The sequence below is a fragment of the Pipistrellus kuhlii genome, unplaced genomic scaffold, assembly GCF_014108245.1.
Source record: "Pipistrellus kuhlii isolate mPipKuh1 unplaced genomic scaffold, mPipKuh1.p scaffold_m20_p_2, whole genome shotgun sequence".
NCBI classification, from domain to species: Eukaryota; Metazoa; Chordata; class Mammalia; order Chiroptera; family Vespertilionidae; genus Pipistrellus; species Pipistrellus kuhlii.
In genome coordinates, this window is record NW_023425515.1 from 91,540,761 (window position 1) to 91,566,563 (window position 25,803).

The following is a 25,803-nucleotide window of genomic DNA, read 5'->3' on the forward strand; positions in this document are numbered from 1 at the left end:
ATGCCCCCTGCTTGTCAGAGCTTGACAAGGGTGGGGCTGGTCGGGTCTGGATCTAGTCCAATGAGGGGGAGCCGGCTGGGTCTGGGCCTCACTCGATTTTGAGGTGCATGTAGGTGAGCGGGGACTTGACTCTGGGTCCCGTAGTGAGCCCCAGGCTCTGACAGGAGGAAGGTTTTCATAAGATTTCACTAATTTTCTTTCATCCCTGACATTTCTACTATAGAGAAAGGGCAAATAGCAATATTAAATTATTTCCTCTAATTAATCCCCTTTTAATGTGCACAAATTTTATGGACTGGGTCACTAGTATATATTTTCAGAGATCATAATAATCTGGCCACTTGGTGTATTTTAGCACAATGTTATAACTATTTAACTGAAAACTATGAACATAGCTTCAATTAAAAAGCTATTCATATACTGTTGATTCAGAATGTCTCAATTATTAAAAAATGCACTGGGTGCCTCATTTTTAATTGTACAATGCCTGGTACATTTGCTTTCCTAAAATGAGAGAAGCAGGGTCTCCGTAGCACCTGTATTGAGAAGTCAATTAGTCCATTGATGTTCAGTGCTGGCTCCATGAGGTCGAAGATGAGCTGAATGTGGTGAGCTAAAGGGAGGTGATAGGAAGTCCCGGACGCAAAGCTTGTGATCTGTTCCAGCACATTGTTAGAGATCTGTGCAAAAAAGGTCAGAATAATGATAAGACCAATATCCAAATAATTAAGAAATTTAAATTTACATGTGATTCTATTTAGAAGACTTTTAAAACCTATTTCCACAGAATCCAAACCATGCACAAATTGACTTCCTTACTGCAACTATCACTGAAAAAATAAGACAAGTCATCATAAGATCTAGACCCAAATGTCCTAATGGTAGACAACTAGAAGTATTAATTAATATCTATTTGAATATCAATGGATTTGTAAAATAAAATGGGGATGGTTCCTTCTCACCTGTACTTTATGTATCATGAACAGATTTCTCCCTTATTAATAGCAATGTAGGACCATAGTGTAAAAACATAAGTATTACATTAGAGATAATTTACATAATGTTGATTATTACCCTAAGGTAAAAATATTGTCAAAATAAAAAGTAATTCTTCTGAGGAAGACAACCTAACTCTTAAAACTTAGCTACTCAATAGTTTGAGATGCTTCTAAATATGTTTTAAAGCATATTTATACAACCAACCAAGGCCAGAAACATATACTACATAGGAGTCTTTTAAGGAAATATGATTATCCCAAATGTATAATAAACAGCTTTAGATGGCTACCTGAGATGTCACTTGGTGCTGATCGTAATATGAAAGGAGCTGAAGTTTGGTGAACACAGTCTCCAGCGTTGGAAATGACTCCTGCCTGCTCTTCTTGGCTCTTGGTCCTTCATCTCCTACTAGCAAACACATAGTAACACATTATTTTTCACTCAACAGAAGCTCACTACTTTTCAATGATACTGTTTTGATTTAAATAGAATGCACATACAAAAAATGCACAAACTCTATGAATCTCTACAAAATACACTTGTAATGAAACTCAATTCACAAAATCACATATCAGAACACTGTACACTTGATGGGGCCCTTCCAGCCACTTCTCTCCCCGCAGGGGACAAGATCCCAACTCCTCACAGCTTAGACTAATACTGCACACCTCGGAACATTTGTAATAACTGACTTTTGAAATGGAAGACATAAACAAGGAAGCAGGGAAATCACCCAGGCTCATTCTGACTTAATAGAAAGCTTCACTGGCATCTTCTTAGGAGACTTACTGTAATATTTTCTCAAAGAGTAATTTGTAAAAAAAGAAAATTTACACACATGATTCTTAACTTTTAGGGTAGAAAAGATAAAATTCCTCCACATTAATGGAAAAATGCAACACTTATTTTAGCATAAAGCAATTTGAAAAAAATTACAATAAAAATGGTTTAAAATATGCTATCCCAGAGGGACTCTTGTTCTTAAAAGTTTAAAGGTTAATATCCAAAAATAATTAGATCCAGTTTTTAAATATTTTGTAATGTATGTATGTATAAATATAAATTTAAAAACAAAAGTAAAAGGTTGGATTATATAATGTCTAAGGTCATTTCCAACATAATGATGCTAACTATAGTTAAAGGCTATGGTGACAAGAGCACTATCACTCACATCTTTGCCCTGCTCTCACCCCTACCTTCTCATATCTGTCTCCCAACCCTTGGTCCTCCCCCACCCCTGCAATCACTATATCAGTACTGTTATGTTTAAGAGGTTTTTTTTAAAATATATATATTTTATTGATTTTTTACAGAGAGGAAAAGAGAGGGATAGAGAGTTAGAAAAATCGATGAGAGAGAATCATCAATCAGCTGCCTCTTGCACACCCCCTACTGGGGATGTGCCTGCAACCAAGGTACATGCCCCTGACCAGAATCAAACCAGGGACCTTTCAGTCTGCAGGCCGATGCTCTATCCACTGAGCCAAACCGGTTTCGGCTTAAGACGGTTTTTGTGGTGTTCTTTTTGTTTTGTTTTGTTTTGTTTTGTTTTGTTTTTTGTTGTTGTTTTTGCCTAATCCCTCACATTTTATTTGGAAAAGTTTAATTCAGAGAACAAAGGTTATTACACACCTCTATTAGACTAACAACTTCACTAAACTGAAAAATATTTTGTTAATGAGAAATGTAATGATGTTAAAAAATAACATTAGAAGACAGGATACCTCCCTTTCAACAATAAGCAATTACAATTTAAGCCCTCACCAATGTCTCCCCTCCGCCTACCAAAAAAAACTCAGGCTGTTTTGTGTTCATTTCTTAAAACAAACAAGCCCTGAAACCAGAATAAATCAGAATTAAAAGTGATGTGTAGCATAAGGTAAAAGACTGTGCCACTTTTACCAATAACACAAAAAAACACACACAATAAGTTCATTAAGCCTATTTGTTTTCCATTTAGCTGATCATTTGTCATAAACATATTTAAAGTATCCAAGTTTGGAATTTTTTATTAACTAACACGACTGATCCAAAGCTGAAAGTGCATATCAACCATATTGGGTACAATGTGCTTTAAAATTGAAGTTAAGATAATTATTTAGTCCTTCCTGGGACTAAAGCAAAAACACAAACAAAAATAACACAGATGAGGAAGTGGATCCGTCATGAAAATTCACAGATGCATCTTTTTTGTTTGTTTGTTTATGCTAATAAGCTATAGCTAACTTCTTAAAATCTCACATAAAAATATGCAATTGATTATTGGCAATTCATATTCATTTAAAAATATATAAAATATTAGTGGTAGTTTTCACCGGAATACTTTATTTTAATAATATTCACATGCATAACAGTCATAATTCATAGATTTTTCTCATTTGTCTTATGTTAATTTGCTTTCATAATAGGTATTATTATTCTTTAGTTGCTTAATTTTGGTTGTCTTTTTTTCAAAATCTTTAAACCCTACAAGTTTTGGCCTTCTAGTTTGATAAACCTATTTCATATTTTCAAAAGATGCACCATTGAAACACAAAGATGACTAGTCATATAAATGTACAAGAGGTTTGGCCACCTTCAGCTGGAAATGTCATATAAGTTTTGAATTATAAATGTCCCAAGATAAAGCCTGGTTGATGTGCTAACACTCCTAATGGAGTTTCTAAAAGTCATATACATGCTCATACAAGTGCCCTTTTTCTGATTTATCAATCCTCGTCTTCACTGAAAAAAGGGGCAAATTTCCATTAATCTTAAGTATAGTTAGCTAGCTTCTGGTGAGCACACTAGGCTTTAAGTAGTGACTTAAATGTAGCCTATCAAAAGATAGATCTAATTAAAACATTTCTGAGTAAGAAATTTTAAAGTGAGGGAAAGACAAAAATCCCCATTTGAAGATGCCTTTTCACAGAGGTGTTTCAGTTACTGGTATCTCGAAAAGCGGCATGTACAACAACTGTCTCTGTGAGTTCATGAGCAAGACTTGCCTATTTAAGAAACTGATACAAAGATAGCATAGACTATAGTCTGGCATAAAAAACTATAAAGGAAGGAAGTAGACTCAACAGAAAAAGATACCACATTGCTTCCTTCCTCTTCCTATCTTCTCAGTTTTCCAAAAACCAAAAATTCCATAGGACCTGGAAAGACGCTAAAATTAATTTAAAACTTTTTAAAAACTGTATTACTGAACCTTTGAACTGAGATGGTTCACCCCATTCTGAGGTACACAAAGAGGAGTTTCAGTAGTCTCTGCTCCCTGCTTAGCACACCTTCTAAATCCGACCTTCTAAATGCAACCCATTTCCTCTTTCTCTAGGAGAGAGAAAAGAGCAAGGGGGCAGATCAACAGTTTTTCTTAGCAACTGTGTTCTTTGCAAGCTCCATAAGGACAGACCAACAACAACAGGTTTCATTTCCCTTCCAGGACTCCTGGTTGTCCCCTGTTGCTGGTGTAGTGCAAGGTCCTTAGCCAGAGACAGGAGGAAGTGAGGGGACATGATGCAAATCACATGAAGGTCAATTTTCCATTGCGTGTGCTCTGAGGACTAGCTTGCGACTCAAACAGTGGCAACATTTTGAGAGAAAAGAGAGTCTTGCACCTTGTTTCTGCCTGTGCCCCTCTATTGATGGAGAGGAAAGAGCTATTTGCATTAGTTATATCTGCACTTTCCTGTAGGACAGATGTAGCAAGGACAAGCTCTAGAAATTAATCTGCTTAAAGTTTACAAGATCCCCTGTGGAGAGGTTCATAAAAGAGTATTTATTTTGTACTGAACATCAAAGTAGGGTTTCTAGAGGTGGCTTATACCAAGTGCAGGAAGTGTGCAGTTTGCATAGGGAAAATTGAAAGTCCTCTCCCCTTTGTGTTATTTAAGTAGTAGAAAAATAAATACCACTGGAGGTAGTGGAGTATATATATTACACATTTTAAACCATATGACTTCCTAATAAAATAAACAAACCTTGAAAAGAGTAATTAGGGAAGTGTAAAGTAGATAATTACAAAATTTCAATTATGCAATGTGGTGACATAATGTAAAGATGTAACTTTCCTGTAAAAACTATGTAAAAGGCCAGGGGAAAGAGTATTCTATTATAAGAAAAGAAGGCATTATAGAGCAAAGACTTAATTTTCTTTTTCACTTGAAAACGTTTGGTAACATCAGTAGCCACCATTACTTATCGCAATTATTCTTCTGATTAATGGAAGAAAAGATTAGCAACTACGCTGTCATGATTTTCAGTTAGCATGCAATATAAGTACCCAGAGCAAACTACAAGCTTGAAAAAGACTGGTGAAGATAGGGGAATCGCTGAAACCAGTTTGATTCAGTGGATAGAGCGTCGGCCTGAGGACTGAAAGGTCCGGGGTTGGATTCCGGTCTAGGGCATGTGCCTTGGTTGTGGGCACGTCCCCAGTGGGGGGTGTGCAAGAGGCAGCTGATCGATGTTTCTCTCTCATCGATGTTTCTAACTCTCTATCCCTTTCTCTTTCTCTCTGTACAAAATCAATAAAATATATTTAAAAGAAAAGAAAAGAAAAAAAAAGATTAGGGGAATCACTTTTAAAGTAAGGGGTTTCCAACTCATTCTTCAATACTCCATTTTTTACTATTGTAGAAAATTCGGGAAGTAAAAAAAAAAAAAAAAAAAAAAAAAGTAGAAAATAAAAACTACCTACATCTACTCATAAGACGTGCTATTCTAATACAAGGATTACTATAAATGGAACCAAGGCCTTAAAATTTCAATGTGCTTATTCATATTTCAATGTGACAGTCATTGAGGAGAGGAAACTCTGGGGACACTGCCATCTACAAACTTGATAAAGACAGAGCTAAGGGGAAGGACATAGCCAGCACAATGGGACAAGTGCATTCGGGCTCTTTACCCCCGGTCTCTGTGGTGCTCTTCTTATTTAGGATTTTCAAAATATCTCTGGTAATCTTCTTCAGCTGATGCCTCGCTTCATCACGTGCTTTGCCCACACCATAGAGAAGAACTGTGCGCTGGTTACATTCATGGCTTGAAGACTCATCCTGAAAAAGAGAAAAGTGCACTGAGAAACCCTGGTCTGCAGGCGCAGGGCTGCACTCTGGGCCAGGAAGTGCACTAACCACAGCATCTCTATGCTGCTGGCCTGGTGACACCGCCCACCTTTCAGTTCACCTCAACCTCCACTGGCAACACCTGGTTTTTCCAGTTTGGAACTTGCTAGAGTTAAAAAAAAAAACTGTCAACTAACCTGAAGTCTTAATAGAAGCAGTTGATGTGGGCGACCCCTACAGAGTAAGTTTTGACAATTGAAAACTTTTCGTTGTTTATAATTTAGCATGGTGTTAATTTCACATCATATTTACATACTATCTAGTAGAACTTTTTCCTTAAGGAAAGTGTTATTTCTTAGTTAAATTTGGCTTTCTCTATACAGCATCATTAAATATTGTATATTTAGAAGAAGAAAAAACACATCTTCTTAGGACCCTTTTACTACTTTTATAGAAGTGTTTCCTTTACTTCCAACATGATTGTGTAAGATACATGTATATCTGTTTCCAATAGAGCATGCGGGCCACAGTGCATGGGAGGTAAATAGCTAAAAGTGAAACATGCTCCGTCTGACACTAACTTCCCTTCTGGAGCATCCCGGCCCTCCCTGCCCACAAACCCAGTGAATTCAAGGCTGTTTCCCCTCCTGGAGGGGGAGACCACTCAGTCACAGCAAACAACATGCGCACACTGCTAGTCACATTCCTCAGCCAAAGTCATGTAGTCCGGGATGAGTTAGTTCTCTCTTAACTTGGTTTTGAGCTTTTCTACTAAATTCCTCTGTCAGATCTTACACTCTTTCATCTTCTTGGGATAATCCCTGTCCATCTTCTTTTCTTATCATTTCTACATGTTGCCCTGTCAGGTGCTCTCCCTTCCTAACAGCATCTAATCCTAAGGAGCTTGCCTGAGAAAACACCGCCCAGGAAACACACCACATTGTGGTCCTAATTAGCAGGGGCTGCAAAAATCCTGGAGACGTGGAGAAGTTTCATTTTGCAGCGCAGCACCTGGGCATGCTGCACAATGCAGCATTTTGCTTCTACACTCTTGAAATAAGAGCCTGATCTCTTTCTCTCTGTCTCTCTCTCTCTCTCTCTCTCTCTCTCTCTTTCCTCCCAGTCTTTGTCATTTTGTCTTTCTCTCACACACACTTGAATTCAAGACACCACTTCTCCTTGCACTAATTCCTTTTTTAAATTATATCCTATCAGAAATCTACATTTGTACACCCTGCTACTCCATCTTGCTACCCCACCCACAAATAATTATTGTTTTAGGTGTTCAAATTTGCCTCCTTACTAATATACAGGGGAGGGGAAGGCTAGGAGCAGGTCTCTTCTAGAAGCTGCTGTTACTTAATACACCCTGAATATCCAAATCTCCCTAAAATTTCCATAGACAGACCTAACCACAGGATGAAGGCAACAGAGGTAATGATTCCCACACCTGGCTGCACATCTGAATGACCGAGCTGCTTGTTAATTCCCAATGTTTGTTGTGGCCACAGGGCACTGCTGATGTATTTCTTGTTTGTCTGGTGGATGTGCCCGTGTGAACCTTTCAAAGGGAACAGAGGGCACGGAGGAAACTGTCCAACACCCAGTCCTGGGCCTGGGACTGTTTTCAGCAAAGGCACCTGTCCTCAAATGGTTCTGATGCAAACTTCAGTAGGAGGCATGATAGAAAGATATTAGCAAAGATATTCACAGCTGTTTACAGAGTGTCTCCTCACAGCAGGACAAGGTGCTAGGAACCCTGAGAAAATGCAAGGATGCCAGTTCCTTGTCCTCAAGCATTGCAGATCCAGTGTTATAAAAGCAGCCTTTGCAGAGGGAGCAGAAGCCTCAGCAGGGCCGGTGAGGGTGGTGACCTGGGAAGACCCGTGTGCTCCTCACTAACACACAGGAGCCTGGGTGGGCATGAAGGTTGGATCAGAGCTGTGAAGGCACGCAGGTCCAGCTCCACGGTCCGCGGAATGAGCCTTTCAGAGCCTCGGATTGTTCCTCTGAAGAACAAGGCAACACCACCTGCCCTGTGACAATAACTGAGTAGCACAGGAGACAGAGCTCATTGCTGTCCATTCGTATCCCCCAACTTCCACTTCTCTCTCTCTCACACCCCCTACTCACACTGTGCCACATTACTCAATATTACCAGATACCGGCTGCATCCTTCCTTGGCTGTGGCCCTCCCACCACCTAAAATACTCTCAGCAGCCTCAGATTCACTCATGGCAATGCTCTGGCCATTTACAGCCTCCAGGCCCTCACTCGCTCACCACACGCTAGTGAAAGCCCTCGCTAGAGGGGCACAGGGAGGGGAGAGAAGCTTTGGAGCACTTGTCACAGTATAATTCACTTATTTTCTATGTATTCGCTAGTTCTTCTTCCCTGCTAAACCACCCATTTTGTAATGGAGAACCCAGGTGTGTTGTGTTCACATTTATGTTATTTTCTTAATTACCACACAATGATATGTTTTTATTGATTTTTAGAGAGAGAGGATTCAGGGCAAAAAGAGAGAGAGAAACATCAATGTGAGAGAGAAACATTGATCAGTTGAGAGAAACATTGATCTGGGAATCAAACCCACAACCTAGTTATGTGCCCCAACCAGGGATGGAACCCACAATGTGGATATACCCCTGGACCATAAATTGAACCCACAAAATGGGACAATGCTCTAAGCAACCCAGCCACCCGACCAGGGCCACATTTATATTCTTAATAGGCACTGGTTGGCACTTAATGTCCATTGAATATACAATATGATGAATAAATAAGTGGACTAATAAAAGAACACATGACTAAAAGATAAAAACAAAAATTAGTTTTGTAGGAAACAACCTGAAAAGTGCTGATAAAACTCAAGAGGAGAAATGAGAGGCAAAGAGAAAGCAAAAAAGTTTGTAGAGTGTAAACTATTGATAGATCTTAGTGGTGAGACTAAAAAAGAAGAAGCAAAACCAAGAGGTATTTGATGGTAACTGGGAAAATATCATGCATCTGAGTGAATGTTCAAGTCACCGGATTTCAAGGTGACTCACTAGACAGTTTGTTGGAAGAAAAAAGAGTAGGTAACAACAGCAGGGAGCTCATAAATTCACCGTTAGGTGAGAAGAATTTAAGGGGTAGGTAGAAATCCTATATAATAAAAGCCTAATATGCAAATTGTCCCCTCAGGCAGGTGGTCAACCAGGAGTTCAACTGCTTGCTGACCACCAGGGGGCAGTGTTGGCTGGGAGACAATATGTTGCCCTCCTGGCTTCTGTGTGGCACTACTGGGTGGCCCAGAGGCCCACACTGTGCCCAGGCCCCAGCGCCCAGCTGCATTCCCCGTATCTCTGTGTGGGGACTTGGGTGCCGTGACTCAAGTGGAGTAGGGCACATGGGAGTCCAGGGGCCCATGTGCTGCCCAGGGCTCAGAGGTCAGCTGAGACCTGCCCTTCTATGCCAGATGCTTATGCTTCGATCTCTGACCAGGCCTAGGGACCACACCCGTGCATGAATTTTGTGCACTGAGCCTCTAGTATTTTAGAAATATTTAGTGGGTGGTTTGACATGGAGGCGAACATGGAGCTGACAGCTTCGGGAGAAGAGCAATGTGTCACTGGAAGGGGTACAAAAATTCCCAATTATTGGGGGACGGCAAAGAGGGTTGAGACAATTATGAGGACAAACAAACCATCCAATGATGCACATGCACTCTCTGTAATCAATAAGAGCACCAGAGAAATCAGGGTCACAGAGGTTGGTCATGGAGGAGACATTTAACACTGGGAGTCATTAATAGTATCAAATGCAGTGCAGAAGTCACAATGGATGTAGCCTGACTTGTTGTTTTGTGTTTTTTTTTAAAACACACACGTGTGAACCTCAAAAGAGAAGTTTTTCTACAATGGGGGATGGAGGGCAGACAGCAGGAAATAGGGAGCTGAAGTAATAGTAGGTGGTGAAATAAGAGAAGGTGAAGGAAGTAACCCGCATTTACTAGTATTGGGCATGAAGAACAGCAGCTTGAGAGGAAGAGAAGGTTGTGTTAGGATAATCAATGACAACCTCTTCTTTCAAAGCTATGTTCCAGGAAGGAAATCCAGACTGGAGGCAGATAACTGATAAAAGAGATAGAAAAACTTGGAAAGAAAGTCAGGCACACCTTTCCACTTCACTAAAGGAAAAAAAAAAAAAAAAAAAAAAAAAAAAGAGACTGATAAAAACACAAGGACTGTGGGGGAAAGTGAGGAATGTGAGGAAGTTCATTATCAGTTCACTGGCCCTGATATGCTCAGGGGCTTGAACTAGAAGCACAGAGAATGAGGGATGGAATATAAAAACAAGAGCAACCTGCACTTAGCTGGGAAAGGACCAGGGTCCCCTCTGAGCGTGAAAATGTATGTGCTTCAGATAGCAGATATTGTTAGGAAAATCATGCCTGTAGCTGTTACTAATCTAAAAGCAACTCTTTTTCAACAGCCTACAACAGCAATTTTCAACCAGTATGCTGCAAGAATTTTTAAACTATACAATACCCAACTATTTAGTCAGGGGCACTGACCTCTTCTCCCTTAGGTTGTCAAATGAAAAAAAGAAAGAAAAAAAAAGGCAACAGCCAACACAATAGCCATCCAGTGTGAATGAATCAAAATGATACCTTTTATTCTTATTAGATCAGCCAAAAGTACATTGTTTGGTGTGCCACAGAGCTTTAGTAATTAGTTTACGTATGATGTGAATTGAAAACTATGTAACTGGTTTATGTCAATTTTCTCTACATGCAGAAAATACACAAGTCTTCAAATACCAACTTATACTACACGAGAATTAAAGCAACCTAAGAAAATAGAACAAATATTCCAAGAATACCAATAAGTTCTGCTCTTTCATCTGGGAATCAAAACATCCTCATGTTGCCTAGTTTGTAAGTAGAATTAATGATTGGAGTTCACTACCAAAGAATTATTCTGTTATTTATTCCCTGACACATTTGTCCAGCAGGAGAAAAATATCACTAGACCACTGCCAGTGTGCTGTCCATGGGTGGGACAGATCATCTCCCCTATACAGTGACTTCTGAAAATCTCCAGATCGATTACTTTCTTTCTCCAGATAATAAATCACTTAACTGGCATGGAACTAGGAAGATGCATGTCCAAAACCCGGGAGGCCTGTTATAGTACAGAAATTAAAACGTGCCTCTAACCCAAATATCCTTGGGAAGAATTGAAGTGAATTAAATTGAAGTCTGCTCTGAGTCATTTCTTTAAAATATGTGATTAGAAATGTTGCCAAAATATGTGTGTGTTCACAAAGATATTATAATGGTGACTAGATTATCAGAGCTATGTACTCTCCTTATTCATTTTCTGATTATTTCTACAAATGACCCATAACCATAGAATTTTGAAATTAATAAAGTAATTATCCTTAAAGGGAAATAAGAATCCTATTCTGAGTGCTTACTTTTCTTTCAAACACTAATTAAGATAGATTAAATAGATGCACTTGTCCTACTGATATGAAAAAATTAAGCATTTAAAACTTTCCAAACACTCATTAATTTGTATGTTTAAATATTTAAATGCAAACCCAGTATACATCATCTCCAAAAAGGAGTTAAAGCCAGTTTTAAAAAAAATAACAAATCTACATAAAATTTTATTTTAGTTCATTAAAATAAGTTTATTTTATTATTTTTAAATACATCTTTATTGTTGAAAGTACTACAGATGTCCCTCTTCTTCACCCTATTCACCTCCTTCTCCCCACTTCTGCCCCTCCCCAGGCCTTCACCACACTATTGCCTGTGTCCATAGGTAACGCATGCAGTATATGCATATAAGTTCTTTGGCTAATATCTTCTTGGCCCCATCCCCTCCCTCTGAAAATAAATATTAAAAGAGGCTTTCAAGCATTATTTTTGTAGCTGAATTCTTTAATATATCATTGTTCTATTTAGAATAAAATGACTTCAGATAAATGCTACATCAATAATCAGCCCTGGGCCGGAGTGAAGGCCAGGTGTTCACATGTGCAGGGAGAGAGGCTGCATTAAGCAGGGGCAGGGAACATCTGAGCTGCAAGCCGTACAAAGCCCTGCAAGGCATAAAGGGCTAAGTTTTAAGCTGGCAATTTTGCATGGCCCTTAAATGATGTTTTAAATATATAAATGTCCCTTGGAAGAAAAAAAAGATGCTGCACTCCCATAATGTAACAAGAAATGAGCTGCTGCTTCTCATGGATAATTCCACCCGAATTAGAGTAAATTTTTCTTCAAATAAAAAAAAAAATAGGGAAGCCCTTTCATTTGATTTGTATAGGAAATCGTTGTCCTACAATAGTATGGCTGAAATGAGACTATCCAGCGGGCTCAGTGCATAATAGGAGCACAGCTGATACTACGGTGTTTAACTAGATACAGTAACTAGGTCTCCACCTGCAAGCAAAATACTCTAGATAGGGTGACAACTCGATCAGCAGTTAGCATTCGCTTTTACTAAAAACCCCAATGCCCAAGACTCCTGACTTTAAGAATTTGTCTTTTATCTAACCTATGTGTCTATACTCTCACCAGAAAAGACAGGCTAGATGACATAAGCAAGCAATTCCTTAAAATGCATGTATTCAATGGAAACATTCACTAATATCAGAATGACCACACCTACAAACCATGTTAGAACTAAAATAGCCAAAGAGAGCCAATCATCAAATGGTTTAATCACCTCTCCATCCACCTGCCACTACTTGGTTCCAAAGGGACCAGAGTCCTCCACTCCAGGATAAGGGTCCCCTGGTACAGAGTAATCTGATTCAAGTAAATATTTTCAGATAAGCAGACAAACTTCAGCAGATTTGGCAAAATAAATAAACTGGTTAAATCACTTGCATGTAAAAATTTGGGGTTATTAGTTTATTCTAAGTCATCTCAATCATTGAAAGTAACCAAATCAATCAAAGCTAGTCCCGTTCCCAAAGTCACACATATAATTACAAACTGCACCTGTTGTTGTTTATTAATGAGCTAAGAGTGCACAACTTGCTCTACTATAGTCATATGACAATACACTTTTGTAACCTGAGACAATTCCTGCTTAAAATATTTTAGTCACTTTCAGAGTCAAGTGATCTAAATGGGTAATTGGCAGACATCCTCCAAAGAAAATATTATCAGAGAAGGTTCAGAGACAGGTGTGGTTGTGAGTTAAAACCAGAAGAGAGATAAAGTTAATTTAGAATAAGAACTGGAGATTTTCCTTTACCCTTCAGTCCCCTACTGAATTTGGAAACGTAAATTTTCAATAAAATATATGATTTAAATGTCCTGAATTAGTATTCCTGTAATGTAACACATACATTATGTGTTGTAACTTCCCCGCACAAATCTTGTTTCATCTCTAGTCTTTAGAAACAATTCATAAATGTCCTTTAGAGTTTACAGTTTGCAAGTATGACTCTTATTTTCCTGAAAGAAGTGCAGCCATTCCCTTCATGGTATTTACCACTCGCTCCCCCGCCTCAATGTCCAGGAGATAGCGAGAGCGGGAAGATTTAGCAGTAACTGCAAACCAGCTACAGATGGAGACTCTGGGACCAGACAGCATGGTTCGCATCAGGCCTCTAATGAATCCCTGCTCTGCTCCCCCAGCTTCCCTAACCAGAAACAAATAATATGAAGGCGTACTTCGGAGAGTCATCAAGGTCATAAAATTAGTTAATTCATGATGATGTAAGAAATCAAACACTAGCTATTATTATTCTGAATTGTACATAACATAAAAGTTCTGTCAAAGTCTAATTTTGTGTCCCGAAATCAACAAATAAGATTTGCTTATTGTAAGTCAAATTTCAAAATAAAAATAACCTGACACCTACTTTTCCAAGAGTTTAATATCAAATTGACACCTCTAACTGACTAACAGATTAGGATCTATTAAGTACCTGAAATTTCCAAACAAAATGATTCAAATTCGTAACTTGATTTTAGATTCTTAATGCCAGTTTAAATCAGTGGTCCTGTTTTAAAACTTTAGTGTGCATGAGTATCACATGGAAAGCTCATTAAAATGCAGGTGAAGGGAGCACCCAGAGTTCCTGACTCCCTGGGGCTCGGTTTGTGGCAAGGAACCTGCATTTCTCATGACTTCCCAGGGAAGCCTGGCTGTGGTTCTGCACTTGGAGAACCTTTGTTGAAGATTAACAAACACAGAGACAGAACCACACAAAACTCAGAAGAAATAACCAAAACGTATCTTCTTAGCAAAGGCATCTACCCAAATGGTTCTCTGATAACAGAGATTACAGTTAGAAATATTTGTGTGTGTGTTTATGTGCATGCATACCCACAGCAGTATTTATACCATGATAATAGCAATACAGGGATCCATGAAGTTATTTACTCCCCAACACCAAAACCTTGGTTAACAGAAAAAAATAGTTTCTATGTAAATTCTGTTCAAAAAAAGCATAAAAGACACTTTATATAATAAGCCTGGCAATTAGATACAACTGTTTTTCTTTCTAATGTAATTTTGGAATTTTGTCATTTATAATGGGAGGAAACTGTTTCATCTACAAAAAGTTGATCAAACACAGATTAAAATAATAACATTATTAACCAGGAAAAGAAAGGCAAAGAGCAAGAGATTTAACATCCCTAACAAGCACAGATTCCGAGTTAATATAATTACTCTCTTACAGCAGAATACATCCTCCAATGTTGAGCACAGTACATTTTCAGGTAAACAGCCATCTAAGGAACAAGCTTGCAATCTTCTCCAGGAAGCAGACTTCAAAAGGCTTGGATTTATCCTTGCAGGGAAAAATACCCAAAAGAACTCATACAGCATCAACTATATGGCAGGTCTCAGTAAAAAGCCACAAGATTTAAAATTGCCTTTTAAAAGATGACTTTTCACCCACCCTGCCCCTCATTCCCCAAAGAAATAAAAGCAGAAGTCATAAAAGTGGACAAACGGAAATCTAGTGTCTGCATAGCCTTGAGCCCACAGCACTTGAAGGTAATTTCTGATTGTGGAGTCCTCTCTTCCGCTCACGCTCTATTTCTCTCTAGAAACCTCAAGACTTTACTGATGAGAACTCTGCAAATTCTCTACCATAAAGAGTTTTAACAACTAAGCTAAGACATTAAAAAGGAAAATACCAGATGCCACCCTGCAGTTGAACTGACTACCACTTACTGGATACATTTAAATCCTCCAAGCAACAGAGTAACCAGGTAACTTTATATCTAGAAGTATCTGACACTTTGTATTTACACTATGTATTTATACTTTGACATGTGGGCATTTTTTTTCCAGGTTTTCTTAAAATTGGAAACCTTTAGTAACAATATCAATGCAAGTACTTATTTGGGATAAAAATTAAAATATAATCCACAATAATGGTGTTAGAGATAGCAATTTCATTTTAAAACTTACAGAGGACTGAAATAAAATACAAATGATCTTACTAATTTTATATCAAATGTGGAATTAGACTTAAATAGAGAGAGCTGAAATTCTGCAGATTAAGAATATTTGTTAAATAAATTACAGTCTATGCAAAATGAGTAATCCCAAAGTAGAATTTCCAAAACTATCCAAGAATATACAACTCAAAACAAATAGCAGTAGCAAAGAAGGTTAAAATAAATCAGTGATTTTATACAATTACATATTGTTTTTGGTTTGTTTTAGGTTAAACAGGTGAGAGGTGAGGAGGTGTTGAAAACTGAAGCCATAATTGTGACAATATGAATGAATCTTGTTTTACTTTCAATAATTAAAGGATGTAAAAAATTAATTCTACTGACATGTGGGGTATTTAGTTCTACATTTATTTGTCATATTTAAATATTTTATATGGAAGTTTTAAAAAATTTAGATAACTGTAACATTACCATATCTTATATTTAGGAATTATATTCTATAAACAATCAATTCCATTGTCTTTGATGAAATAAAAATGTTACAAATATCACTTTTAGTTTCAAAATTTAGATGTCAAATAATATATTCAAGTGAAGGGTTAGTTTTCTTTACAGCTGCTTGTTGGGGTATCGTAACCTATGGAACCAGATGTGAACATGATTTTGCTTTGTAATTATAGCTACCATTATATTTGAAGCTAAAGAATGAGTGCCTATTTTTTGAATGGGTGCCAGCAAAATAGAGGCAGAAATATCCTTCAATTACAAAGGACATTTTATAAGTAAGTAATATACTGAATGAGAAAGAAAAAATGTCTTTCTGATTCAGTATCTTACTTATTTAATCCTAATAGGCAATTATCAGTTATTTCTTCTTAGAATGCTTTGATGGTACAAGTAGAGTAAGTGAAGTCCAGGAATAAGGGTGGTGCAGAAACAGTGACTGAATAGAAGCAAAAGAACTTTTTAAAGGCATAGAAATGAAACCGGAGAACAAAGTATAGCTCTAATATTGTTCTTCTAGACTTTATATATAAGCATATGGATATTTTTTACCTATGATAAAAAATGTTCTAAAGAGGCAAGTATTCAACAAATAAATACAAAATATCCATATCTTCACATAATTCAGACCATTTTACTTTCCTAGAAGCAGAATATGATGAAATATGAGATTGTTTTCTTTGGTCTTACTAGCTGCCACGATGAGAATTAGAAAGCTCAGTTTTTAAAGAAGGCTGTCCAGAAAAGTTACACACAGAGACAAAAGCAAAATCAGCTACTGGCACTGAAGATAACCACCACTTTTCCCCTCCAGGTATCAAAGAGGGAACGCGGCATGGACAACCTCACCTCTCCTCCGGGGAATGGCAGCCTGTGCACCAGAGACTACCACATCACCCAGGTCCTCTTCCCGCTCCTCTACACTGTCCTGTTTCTCACTGGACTTGTCACAAATAGCCTGGCAATGAGGATTTTCTTTCAAATCCATAGTAAATCCAACTTTATTATTTTTCTTAAGAACACAGTCATTTCCGACCTTCTCATGATTCTGACTTTTCCATTCAAAATCCTCAGTGATGCCAAACTGGGAACAGGACCACTGAGAACATTCGTGTGCCAAGTAACCTCCGTCATATTCTACTTCACAATGTATATCAGCATTTCCTTCCTAGGGCTGATAACTATCGACCGCTACCAGAAGACCACCAGGCCATTTAAAACATCCAGCCCCAGCAATCTCCTGGGGGCTAAGATTCTTTCTGTTGTCATCTGGGCCTTCATGTTCTTACTCTCTTTGCCTAACATGATCCTAACAAACAGGAGGCCGAAAGACAAGAATGTGAAGAAATGCTCTTTCCTCAAATCAGAGTTTGGTTTGGTCTGGCATGAAATAGTCAATTATATCTGTCAAGTCATTTTCTGGATTAATTTTTTAATTGTCATTGTATGTTATACACTCATTACAAAAGAACTATACAGGTCATATGTAAGAACAAGGGGTACTGGCAAAGTTCACAAGAAAAAGGTGAACATCAAAGTTTTCATTATCATTGCTGTATTTTTTATTTGCTTTGTTCCCTTCCACTTTGCCCGGATTCCCTACACCCTGAGCCAGACCCGGGATGTCTTCAACTGCTCTGCAGAGAATACTCTGTTCTATGTGAAGGAGAGCACCCTCTGGTTAACGTCCTTAAATGCATGCCTGGACCCATTCATCTACTTTTTCCTTTGCAAGTCCTTCAAAAATTCCTTGATGAATATGCTGAAGTGCACCAATTCTGCAACATCTGCTCCCCACGAAAACAGGGGGAAAGGTCAGGATGGTAGGGACCCAAGCGAAGAGACTCCAATGTAAACACACTGAGGTAAGATCTCAATCTGTTAACCAGATTGAAATATTAGTGTTTGGAACTCCTAAAAGAAAACACTATGTAAAAATATTAATACTAAGAAGCAGCTGAGTAACAATGACTCTTGAAACAACAAAGACTACAAAAGTAATTTTAATTTACTGTTCAGGTATTAAAAGCTATCGTAAAATGTAGAAAACTAAATTAACATGTAGCTGTGGAGCAAAACAAACAAAATCACCATATGACATGCAAAACTACACATAATTCAAGAATTCTATAGTTTTGGCAAAATAGGTAACAATAATGATACTATAATTCTTTAAATTCATTATTAATCACAATATTAGTACACTTACTATATAATCAATTGAAGAATGATAAATCTGATAAGATCTTCTGACCAAAAATTATACTTATCTATAATAATAAAAACATAATATGCTAATTAGACTGGGCACCAGAATGACCTCCCGGACGTCATTCTGGACATCCTTCCAGATGACCTTCTGGAAGAAGCCGGGGCTGCGAGGGCCGAGCCCCTTGCACAGATTTCATGCATTGGACCTTTAGTTAGATGTATATTCAATCCTAGTCTCCTAACCAAATGCTGACCTATTGTGATAATCATTATAAAAATTCAAGTAAGTGGGGCAGACAAAAAATACTAACTACTAACTTATAATTATCAGCAAAGACCTAAGAGACTTATACTAATTGAAATGGAAATAGATTGGACTGAATTTTTTTAATGTTCATTAAGATAGAAGATTAAAAACTACTTTTCCAATAAAAAGTATAGAAATAGCAAATGAAGTCATTAAATAAGGAGGCTTTATATAAGACATTCTAATATACACATACACACATACAAAACAACAAAAAAACACATAACATTCCCTTCACACTAGAGAAATCAGTTTTACTAATATTTTGACAACATTAGTAAATACAATAGCATCATAACTTATTAACTAGCTACTAGAGACTACACACAAGCTAATAAACATTTCTCATAGCAAGAAAAGCAAATGTAATTAAGCATTTGTATAGCATAATTATCAACAGGAAAGTGATTAAAATGGTTGGATTTATGCCCTTGCTGGTTTGTGCAGTGTTTTGGGCACTGGCCCTCAGACTGAAGAGTCCCAGGTTCGATATTTCTCTCTCTGCCTCTCCCCCTCCTTCCCACTCAGTCTAAAAATCAATGGGATAATGTCCTCAGGGGAGGATTAATAACAACATCAAAATGTTTGGATTTATCTGTTTGTTATTTGTGTGTATAACAAAAAATTTACATTAAACTCTAAATCATACTTTGTTAAAGATTCTTTGTTCAAAGATATAAGATACCATGACTTACTTCCTATCTTCCCCCTACCTCAACTGTCAAATCCATGTAAGAAAGATTAGCTGCCAAGATCTTTACAACAGAATATTGAGAAAATCTTCTGAAGGTGACATCTCACATCAACTAATTCATATGTAAATAAGAAACCAGGTCAGACTTCAATGTAGTCTGATTCCACAGAAGCCATGTTCATTATTCTTAATATAAATAAAATATACAATACACTGGGAATTATGACATCATTTATCTTAATTATATATAATCCTCAGAGGTGATTATCAAACAGAAAGCATAGATTCCAATATCTAAATATACTATGAGAAGAAATTAAAAGGCTGAATCCTATATAATAAAAGCCTAATATGCTAAGTGTCCAGTCATCTGTTCTACCAAAGTATAATATGCTAATGATATGCTAATTTCTCTTAACTGCTCACTATGATGTGCACTGACCACCAGGGGGCAGATGCTCCAATGGCAGGTTAGCTTGCTGCTGGGTTCTGGCAGATCAGGACTAAGTTAGTTGGGCTGGACATGCCAATGGAGCCCTCCTGCGCCCCTCCCTGGCCCTGATCATATACCAGTGGGGTCCCTTGGCCTGGCCTGCACACTCTTGCAATCAGGGAAACCTTGGGGGATGTTGAAGAGGTGGTTTCAGCCCAATCCCACAGGCCAGGTCAAGGGAACACACTCATGCACAAATTCATGCACCGGGCCTCTAGATGTAGTATAAGGAAGCTCACTGAATTTCAATAATAATAGATTTTATCCAAACCCTCTACAAGTTGTGCTGAGTTAAATTTCAGTACAAACCTGAACTCAATTAATTCTCTGAATGAGTTATATCCTATAATAAATATGTATTTAATAAATAAATTTAATAAATAAATCAATATCCCTTCTCCAGCAGCCACACTTCTTTCTCCTGCACTACTCCAAGTGAGCACTGGATGCCAGCAGAGATGCAGAGACATGCATCCAAACAGATGCCTATTTCATGTGTTGCAGGCACAACAGCAGTAGCCATTTCCGCATTGTAAACTAATGCAATCCATTTTAATGTCATATTCTGTAATACTACGAGGATATTTGAGCTGGAAGAGAAATGAGAGTTCAATTATCTGACCTTCTTAATTTGTGTGTGGGAAAAATACAAAGCAGAGCCACCCCTCACCCACCCAAGTGAGGGTAGAGAATATATAAAAGCTGACACATCACAATGCCAGGTTCATGTGAAGTGTTGAGAAACTACAGAATGGGTAAAAACCTGCATAATCTTTCATTTTGGCCTAAACTAATTCACTGAGAGGTCAATTTCTACAAGAGAACTAAAAGAAAACAAGAAACACTAAAGGTATAATGATACTCTTGTGGAAAAAAAAATTTTAAGTGTTTGGAACTACTTAGGTTTTTATATATAACTAGAGGCTGGGTTCATGAAATTCGTGCATGGATAGCGGCTGTAGGCCTGGCCGGTGATCAAGGCTGATCAGGTTCTCCACCTCTTCCTTTGCTCACCAACTGCGCACCACCCCTCCCTGCCTTCTCCTTCCCTTGTCACTTGCACACCACCACCACACAGTTCCCCCCACTTCCCTACCTCCTCCTTCCTTCACCGTAATTGGGCTGCCACTACATGGTTCCCCCTCCCCTCCTTTCCTCTCTCCCTCAGTGCCCCACCACCACTGGTCTCCCACCATGTTCCACACCACCCCTTGGTGGTCAGTACACATCATAGTGAGTGACCAAACTCCCGTTATCCCAGTCAAATTCCCAAGGACACTTTGCATATTAGCCTTTTATATATGTAGATATGAAAAATTTCATTAACTCTATATCACACTTTGTTGGGAAGTCTTTATGCAAAGATATTAGACAGTAAATTAGCATATTCCTATAACAAACTGAATCCATTCAAGACAGATGAAGAGATCAGTATTTGAAGTGCTTATTACACATAGAACATGTTACTATCTCCAGCTTAGAATCTTTAATATACGTAATTCCTCCCACATTTCATAATAACTTTAAAAAAGGGGAAGCCAAATTTTGTACACTGAGTCCCAGAAGTTGAAAAGTTCTGAAATAAGACAAAATGTATTCTTGTCTGAGGCCTCTGGGCACTGCATGCTGGTCACTGGCAGTTTTTCTCAGTAGTTCCTAACAGAAATGGTATAGAGCAGGTGCGGCAAATGTCGTGGGTTTTTGTATAGCCAGTGACCTAAGAATAGATTTTACATTTCAAATGTTTGTGGGGATAAAAGTTAGAAGGGTAAAAGCTCAGGCTGCATTAAAGTTATATGAAATTCAAGTTTCAGTGTTCATAAGATTTTATTAGAACACAACCATACCCACTGGGGTTTTACCGGCTGTCACAACAGGAATAAGTAGTTGTGTTGTAGACTAGGTGGCCACAAAAGTAGTTACTAGCCAGTTCTTTAGAAAACTGACAACTCCTGAACTAGAACTTTAAAAGCAGAAGAAAACCCCTACACAGAAAACAAATAAACAAACAAAAAAACACCCTGTCTTCAAGCACCAGGATGCTTCAGAGGCTTTGCACAGTAAACAGCTGCAGTCTAGTGGCTGATTAGGTGGCCTGCTGGTGGGGAAAGCCGAAAGTGGGACTACAATAATGCCAGTGGGAACTAAGCATGTGGAAACACACTTAAACATCTCTAAGTAAAAAGAGACAGCGTGAGTATTAAAAAAATGGGGAAAGGGCTTGAAAATCAATTTCCAGGAGAAATACAAATGGACAGTATAATATAAATACATATATATCACTGATAATCAAATAAGTATACTTAAATGACCTGGCTTTTTTGCACCATGAGTTTAGAATTGATTTACAAGTGTGTTATTTTTTAAAATAGATTTTAATTGATGTTTTACAGAGAGGAAGGGAGAAGGATAGAGAGTTAGAAACGTCGATGAGAGAGAAACATCGATCAGCTATCTCTGGCACAGCCTATAATGGGGATGTGCCTGCAACCAAGATACATGCCCTTGACTGGAATCGAACCTGGGATCCTTCAGTCAGTAGGCTGACAGTCTATCCACTGAGCCAAATCGGTTAGGACTGATTTACAAGTTTTTAAGCAGGGTGTTATAGAATCCCATTCAGTGAGACTACAAATCAGAACAATCTTTCTGGAAAGCTATTGGAAAATACCATTCTACATATGAAGCAGTGTTTGATCCAGCATTCCACTTCTAGGGAACTTCCTATAAAAAGTATGTTGCAACAAATACACAAAAATATATATAATAGATACGTATTGCTCTAAAGTACTGTGTTGTTGTTGTTTTCATATATTTTTATTGATTTCAGGGAGGGAGAGGGAGAGGGAGAGGGAGAGGGAGAGGGAGAGGGAGAGGGAGAGGGAGAGGGAGAAAAAAAGGGAGAGGGAAAAGGAGAGGAAGAGGGAGAGGGAGAGGAAGAGGGAGTGAGAGAGGGAAAGAGAGAGGGAGAAGGAGAGAGATATCAATGATGAAAAAAAATCATTGATCAGCTGCCTCTTGCATGACCCCTACTGGGGTTCAAGCCGGCAACCTGGGCATATGCTCTTAACTGGAATCCAACCCAGGACCCTTCAGTCCACGGCTAACACTCTATCCACTGAGCCAAACCAGCTGCTACAGTACTGTTTTTTTAATATAAGAAAAAATGGAAAAAAATAAATGCCCAACAAATTAACTAAACTATAACTTTATATAGTGTAATATTTTTAAAAAATTAGGGAACTCATCATGTACTGACATAAAACAAAGATCCAATATATCAGTAAATGTAAATATATATGTACATATACATATTTCCAAACTATTGGTATTATATGTAAGGGGGATTAACTTTCAATTACAACTATATACACGTCTATATTTAAATTCTTTAAACTTTATAAAAAATATAAAGCTGAATCTTTATATAAGTGTGAATCAATTGTTATTTCCAGTCATAGGTCCAGACTTTCTAATATTGAATTTAATAATTGACAAGGATTACTACATTTAACTTGAAATTGCACAATTTAATTTAGCTTATTATTACCACTTTTGGTTAATCCAGTGTGAAACTTCTTAAACAATTTCATATAATCTGAGAAAGTACCATGGTAAACCTTGATGGGAAATAAAAGGTTCTTCTATAAGTACAGGAGTTTCCATCTTGACTTCCATTCCAAATAAAAGTAAATACTTCTTCTTTCACATATTATTTACATGGCACTGGTGACCATGTCAACAGGAACCTTTAACCGTTAACTCTGATCCAAAGAAAAATCCCAAAGGAGACTACAAATGTAGTTATTCCCATTTTGCAGGCTTCTAATTTTATGTTATCTTCTTTGATTTTCTCCTAATTATATTGCTTTGAAACAATTTATGTTTTCAACCTCACACCTCACTTTAAGACAAGAAATTTCACAAGTTCATTAACTTTATAGTTGATTGTTTCTTCTCATTCATCATTCAGTTATGCCACCTCAAAAACTCCAGAATTTGCTAAACAATTCCATGGTCACCTTATCTGTGGCTTCTAACAGCCAGGAGAGTAAGGCAGACTCTGAGGGTGGGGCCTGGAGCCAGACTGTGGGTTTACAGTTGGCCTGAGCTGCATGATCTGGGGCGAAGTGCTTAACTTCCACACTTCTGTTTTCTCATCTGTAAAATGGGACTATCTCTGCTGTAAGAAATAAATAAGATCATATTATCAACAGAACAGCACAGCCAATGTGATTTTATTAGTTTTAACTATATTCCCTTTTGAGTCCAATAAGATTTTATTTATTTAAAAAAATATATTTTTATTGATTTCAGAGAGAATAGGAGAGGAAGAGAGATAGATAGAAACATCAAAGATGAGAGAGAATCATTGATTGGCTGCTTCCTGCATGTCCTTATTAGGAGTCAATTCTGCAGTCTGGGCATGTGCCCTGACTAAGCCACACCAACTGGGTGGATTTTGAATGTTTAGTTTATTTCCACTTGAAAAGCACCTAATTTCTGGAACCTTTACTTATATTTTACTAGAGGCCTGGTACATGAAATTCATGCACATGGTAGGGTCCGTAGGCCTGGCTGGCAATCAGGGCTGATTAGAGCCTTCCTTCATTCCATGCCACCCACTGGTTGTCAGTGCACATCAGAGCAAGCAGTCAAACTCCCAGTTGGTAGAACTCCCAAGGGGACAATTTGCATATTAGCCTTTTATTATATAGGACTAGAGGCCCGGTGCATGCAATTTGTGCACAGGAGGGGGGAGGGTGTCTCTCGGCCCAGCCTGCACCCTCTCCAATATGGGACCCATTGAGGTATGTCCCACTATCTCTTGCAATCAGGGACCTCTTGCCTGTCTGCCTACCTGAATGCCCCTAACCCCTCTGCCTGCCTGCCTGATGGCCCCTAACCACTTCTGCCTGCCTGCCTGATTATCCCTAACCACTACCCTGTGGGCCTGATTACCCCTAACCACCTCTGCCTTGCCCCAAACCTGGACCCAGGATTCCCTCCTCCAGCTGGTCGCAGGCACCCAGGACTCAGGTTTCCCTCCCTCTGGCTGGCTGCAGGCAACCAGGAACTGGGTCAACTTTGCCCAGGCTGACTGCAGGCACAAGAGACCATGGACGATTGGCTTTGACCAGGCCACAGGGGCAGATACTGGCACCCGGGACCATGGGGCGGGCAGCGTTTCCCTCTCCTGGGCCACAGGAGCAGGAATAGCCACTGGCACCTAAGACCAAGGGGCATATGGCTTGTCCCTCTCCTGGCTGCAGCCTGGCTGGTCCCCATTCCTCTCTCACAAGCTTATTTGTGCCTGGCTGGTCCCCATTCCTCTTTCCCCATTGTTGAGTGTCTGAGCCATTACAGTGTGAAGGCATAAGGGAGTGATGACCATTTGTATATTAGCTCTTTATTATATAGGATTTGATTCTTCCCTTCTGACTTTCATGAGTTATCCCACAGTTCGACATTATATTCCACTTTTCTTTTAATTTTAGTTAACAGAAACCATACCAATAGCTACCAAGTCACAGGACTCATCCTCCATACAATTTTCAACTATTGTATCCCTTACAGGGGTCTTCAAACTACGGCGGAGTCTGATCTGGCCCGCCAGGTTTTTTGGGCAGTGAGCGCAGCCGAGGTGTTACAATAGGAATTAGTAGTTCATATAGTCCGGCCCTCCAGCTCTCTGAGGGACCGTGATCTGGCCCCCACTTTAAAAAGTTTGAGGACCCCTGCAAGTTTAACAACACAAAAAAGCAGACACCATTACTTATTTTCATATATAAAGAGGAGAAAATGGTTTCATAGAGAGCATAAATAACTTGCCAAGGGTCATAGGAAAAGAGTTAGAATAAGGAAACGAACCCTGCACTTTGGCTCCTGAGGCAGTGTTCATATCTGCTCTGCTGGGCAGCCTCTCAGAAACACTATCAAGGGCAAAATACCTCCCCAAGGGGCCACGGCAACAGATGAGAACAAAGAAAGACGGCCAATACACACTAAGCACATAGGCAGGCGTGATCTATGGAATATTTACTATGATTAAAAACTTTGAAACCTACCAACACATTTAAAAGAATACACTTCCATAACTTTAGAAATGGATATCAC

At 38.5% G+C, this 25,803-nt stretch overlaps 2 protein-coding genes across 4 annotated transcripts in view; one reads left to right on the forward strand and one right to left on the reverse strand.

Moving 5' to 3' along the window:
• Positions 1 to 19,157, forward strand: part of P2RY12 (purinergic receptor P2Y12) — a 49,389-nt gene extending 30,232 nt beyond the window's left edge. Inside the window, exons 1-3 of one of the 2 annotated variants that reach the window (XM_036443866.2) lie at positions 6,040 to 6,291; positions 15,121 to 15,285; positions 16,796 to 19,157. In XM_036443866.2, the coding sequence (XP_036299759.1) occupies positions 16,817 to 17,836 (1,020 nt within the window). In that variant the 5' untranslated portion in view covers positions 6,040 to 6,291; positions 15,121 to 15,285; positions 16,796 to 16,816 and the 3' untranslated portion in view covers positions 17,837 to 19,157. Of the gene's footprint in view, positions 1 to 6,039; positions 6,292 to 15,120; positions 15,286 to 16,795 lie in introns of those variants that run through there. The other variant, XM_036443867.2, reaches the window with a different exon arrangement.
• The window catches only part of MED12L (mediator complex subunit 12L), a 353,473-nt gene that overhangs the window by 80,110 nt on the left and 247,560 nt on the right, over positions 1 to 25,803 (reverse strand). For both annotated transcript variants that reach the window (XM_045584086.1, XM_045584085.1), the window contains exons 16-18: positions 5,894 to 6,041; positions 1,289 to 1,407; positions 537 to 680 (exon numbers count right to left, since the gene is read on the reverse strand). In XM_045584086.1, the coding sequence (XP_045440042.1) occupies positions 537 to 680; positions 1,289 to 1,407; positions 5,894 to 6,041 (411 nt within the window). The remainder of the gene's footprint in view (positions 1 to 536; positions 681 to 1,288; positions 1,408 to 5,893; positions 6,042 to 25,803) is intronic.